Here is a 3,079-nt window from a genome sequence, read left to right on the forward strand (position 1 = left end):
TAAAAATAAGAACAGTTTATAAGTACCAATATATGACCATGTTAATAAGTGCTTATACAAGAGATAACGCGGATCTAATTTAACTTCCACTGAGAAAACTGAGAATCATGGAGCTACTGCGATAAAGCCTATACTAGATTAACACCTTGATTAAACTCTTTAACAAAGTCCAATCTGAATTTTTAGTCTACTGGAAAAACATGGACGCGTATTTCATTTTTGGCCACGAGCTCAAATACGCAGGTATCACCAACCTTGAGCTTGTTATCACGTACAAAGTCTCTCCACCCTCCAGAAAACTTATGATTCTTCCCATTGTTGATATAATTCATCTCCCAAGATTTATCTTCTGAGTTCCATAGGATGATCTTCGTATTTCTTTGAGGAAGGTGATTCCTAGCAAAGATAGTGGGGACTGTCTGCATAGATGGCATCCCTTTTGTAAATTAGCTTATAGAATCAAACATCAAATATGGTCAGTGAAGAATCTACATAGAGCTGGTGGTCAAACTGGTTAAAACTCAAGGTTTTTTTCTTACACAAAAAACATTCAGTTTCTCTAATGTAATATTTATGCATCTACCATGTAATTAACGGAGGAGCAAAACCATATACCTCTTTAAAATGATGTAAATAGTCAATGAAATGAAATCTCATAGTCTTAGCGAACATAACTTTGTAGACATCATCGGTTTCAACAATTAAACACTTCTTCAATTCGAAATGACTCATTGTTTATGCTCTTTGGAAGGTTTGTTTGCCAACAACAAAAAAGCCTAAATGCAAAAGTGGCACCGAAGAGAAATGCTTGTAAACCTAAATTGCAAATAAAACTGAACAAGAAAAAAATTCATTGGATACAACTTAATTATACAGAACACAAAAAATTATGATTTGATTCAAGCCTCATAGATACACAAGTTGTATCAAGAATACTAATTATATCTAATGCCGTACAACAATAGTGCTAAGAGTGACAACATGAAGATTGCTCGGAGGCTAAGGTTAGTAAATCTCTTGAGGTTCTAAATGATTGGAAAATCCTAATGAAACTAGTGGAAATTGTAGCCTAACCTTTCATTTGCCAATAAGTTATGCTTCAAATAATACTTCTTCCATAAAAACAGGATGGAGGATCATACTGTGAGTTCCAAGACACATAGGATGTTTGTGGAGTTTGCCGATTGAAAAAAAGTAAATAGTTAACATCTGCTATTTGGTGCTATTAAGTCAGTCAATGATTGAAACCCAATTGACAGCAAATTTTAAAAAAATTTAGAAAATTATAAAACTCGTGTGAGAAGCCAATGGATGGTTAGTGATTAAGGTGATCTAACATAACATGTTAAACCTGTAGAATAGTGGGAAAGATGGTGGTAAGTGGTAACCTTGGAGGCGGTTAAAAGTGAAAGAGACTAAATTCTATAAGGAGAATGGGTGACATTCAACTATGCAAGTTTACTGGACTTGCTAGCTACTAGTTTTAGTCACTGGACTCATAAACTATGCCAACTGGTAAACAAAGCAGACAGTGTTTAAGAGAGAGGAATATTTACTTGGAGGAACTCTACTACACTGCTTTTATTCATGCAGCACTTGAAGTAAGGAAAGTCAGAGGTAAAAGAATCCGCCACTTTACAAATCTTTGATTGATTTGTTTCAATCGAATTGCACTGTTGACCTGCCACATGTGAAACATGGATGAAAATTTAAGGTTTTATTACCAAAGAGTGTGTGCATTCAAAAAAATGGCCTTCAACTATTCCAGGATTATTCTTGGGTATTAACATCTTAATTTAATATTTTTCAGTATATGTATCTACATGTGTGTAACTGTATATGCCTGTGTGTTTGTATCAAAGCAATATTTGTGAATGCATACCTAGAATGACTTTGCAAGGCTTAGACTCCTGAAGGGGAACTAAACCATGAGGGGTTTTTCTTGGTCTACCTCGTGGCCTTTTACCACTGGAGGAGGCAGTTTCATGATTTGCCTTGGTAGATGAAGCATCAACTCTCTCACATCCATTTTTTCCAAAAATGTGCACATTGAAACACAAATCTCCATTATATCTGAAAAGCAACCACTCATTATCCCCCAAGGAGTGATCTTGAAAGAACCGTTGCCAACCATCTTTCAAATATATGCCATCTTCAGTCTTGCATAGTTTAACATGCCACTTTTCACCAGAGGGACCCTTAAGAATTGCTTGATCAGGCAACTCTATTGGTAAATGCTTCACAAACTTTGGTGGGATTCGCTGCAAGTTATGAAAGAAATGAAGATAAAATTTAAGCTTCTGTTGAATGAATAGCCTAAAACATGGCAGCATGGGCAATATGATTGTGAATATGGAAAGAAATAAGTGCATAACATTTTTAAGGCTTTTTTTCTCTCTAACATAAATTGACTACATCATTGAATATTGTGCAAATCAAGCCAAAATTTCAATTCAAATAATAACAGCCATAGCAGATTGCAAAATGAGTTAAGAGTCCTGCAGGCTAAGAATTAAGTTATTATGTAAGGGATGTTCTATTCACATGCTCTTAAACCCTTTTTATACCTAAAAGACTAGAGAACATAACAGAATCACAATTGAAGTACCATATTTTCAACTAAAATTGAACCAATACATTCAACTTCAAAATGAAAACCACTAAAATTAAACTAAACATTCTACTTCAAAATGAAAACTTTAACACTCAAAATTTTGGAGTTACAAATGCAAGTACAACCTTTTGAATCATACAACATTTCTTGGTATCCAAATTGAGATATATTTAGTTATTTACTTCTAAATAACAGTTGTCCAAAAAATAATAGATATGGGGAAGAAGAAGAAGAAACAATAGAGAAATTATAAATTCAAGAACACAGGGATACATAATCACCATGCTTTCAGTGGTATGGCCTTCAAAGATGATCTTGAAGAAGCTGGGCCTATTGTCAAGAAACTCATCCATGATTTTCTTTAGTTTCAGCTTTGAAAGCCTTGGCCTATGACCATATTATATAGCTAGATCACCAATGTGAAATAAAGGTGCCCGTTTGGTGAACAAAACTATTAATAAGGTT

General features: G+C 34.3%; 1 protein-coding gene across 2 annotated transcripts; it reads right to left on the reverse strand.

The window, feature by feature from the left end:
- On the reverse strand, positions 1–3,079 carry LOC111986925 (B3 domain-containing protein Os01g0723500). Of its 2 annotated transcripts, none has more exons than XM_024018624.2 (4): positions 2,896–3,073; positions 1,883–2,261; positions 1,557–1,681; positions 1–419 (listed from the first exon to the last, which is right to left on the reverse strand). In XM_024018624.2, exons 1-4 carry the CDS (start codon positions 2,965–2,967, stop codon positions 183–185), a joined length of 813 nt encoding a protein of 270 aa, XP_023874392.1. In that variant the 5' UTR covers positions 2,968–3,073; the 3' UTR covers positions 1–182. The 2 variants fall into 2 exon arrangements, with proteins under 2 accessions (XP_023874392.1, XP_023874398.1); XM_024018630.2 differs by having other exon boundaries at positions 207–436; positions 2,896–3,079.

Source organism: Quercus suber, unplaced genomic scaffold, assembly GCF_002906115.3.
Source record: "Quercus suber isolate HL8 unplaced genomic scaffold, Cork oak 2.0 scaffold_407, whole genome shotgun sequence".
Taxonomy (NCBI): Eukaryota; Viridiplantae; Streptophyta; class Magnoliopsida; order Fagales; family Fagaceae; genus Quercus; species Quercus suber.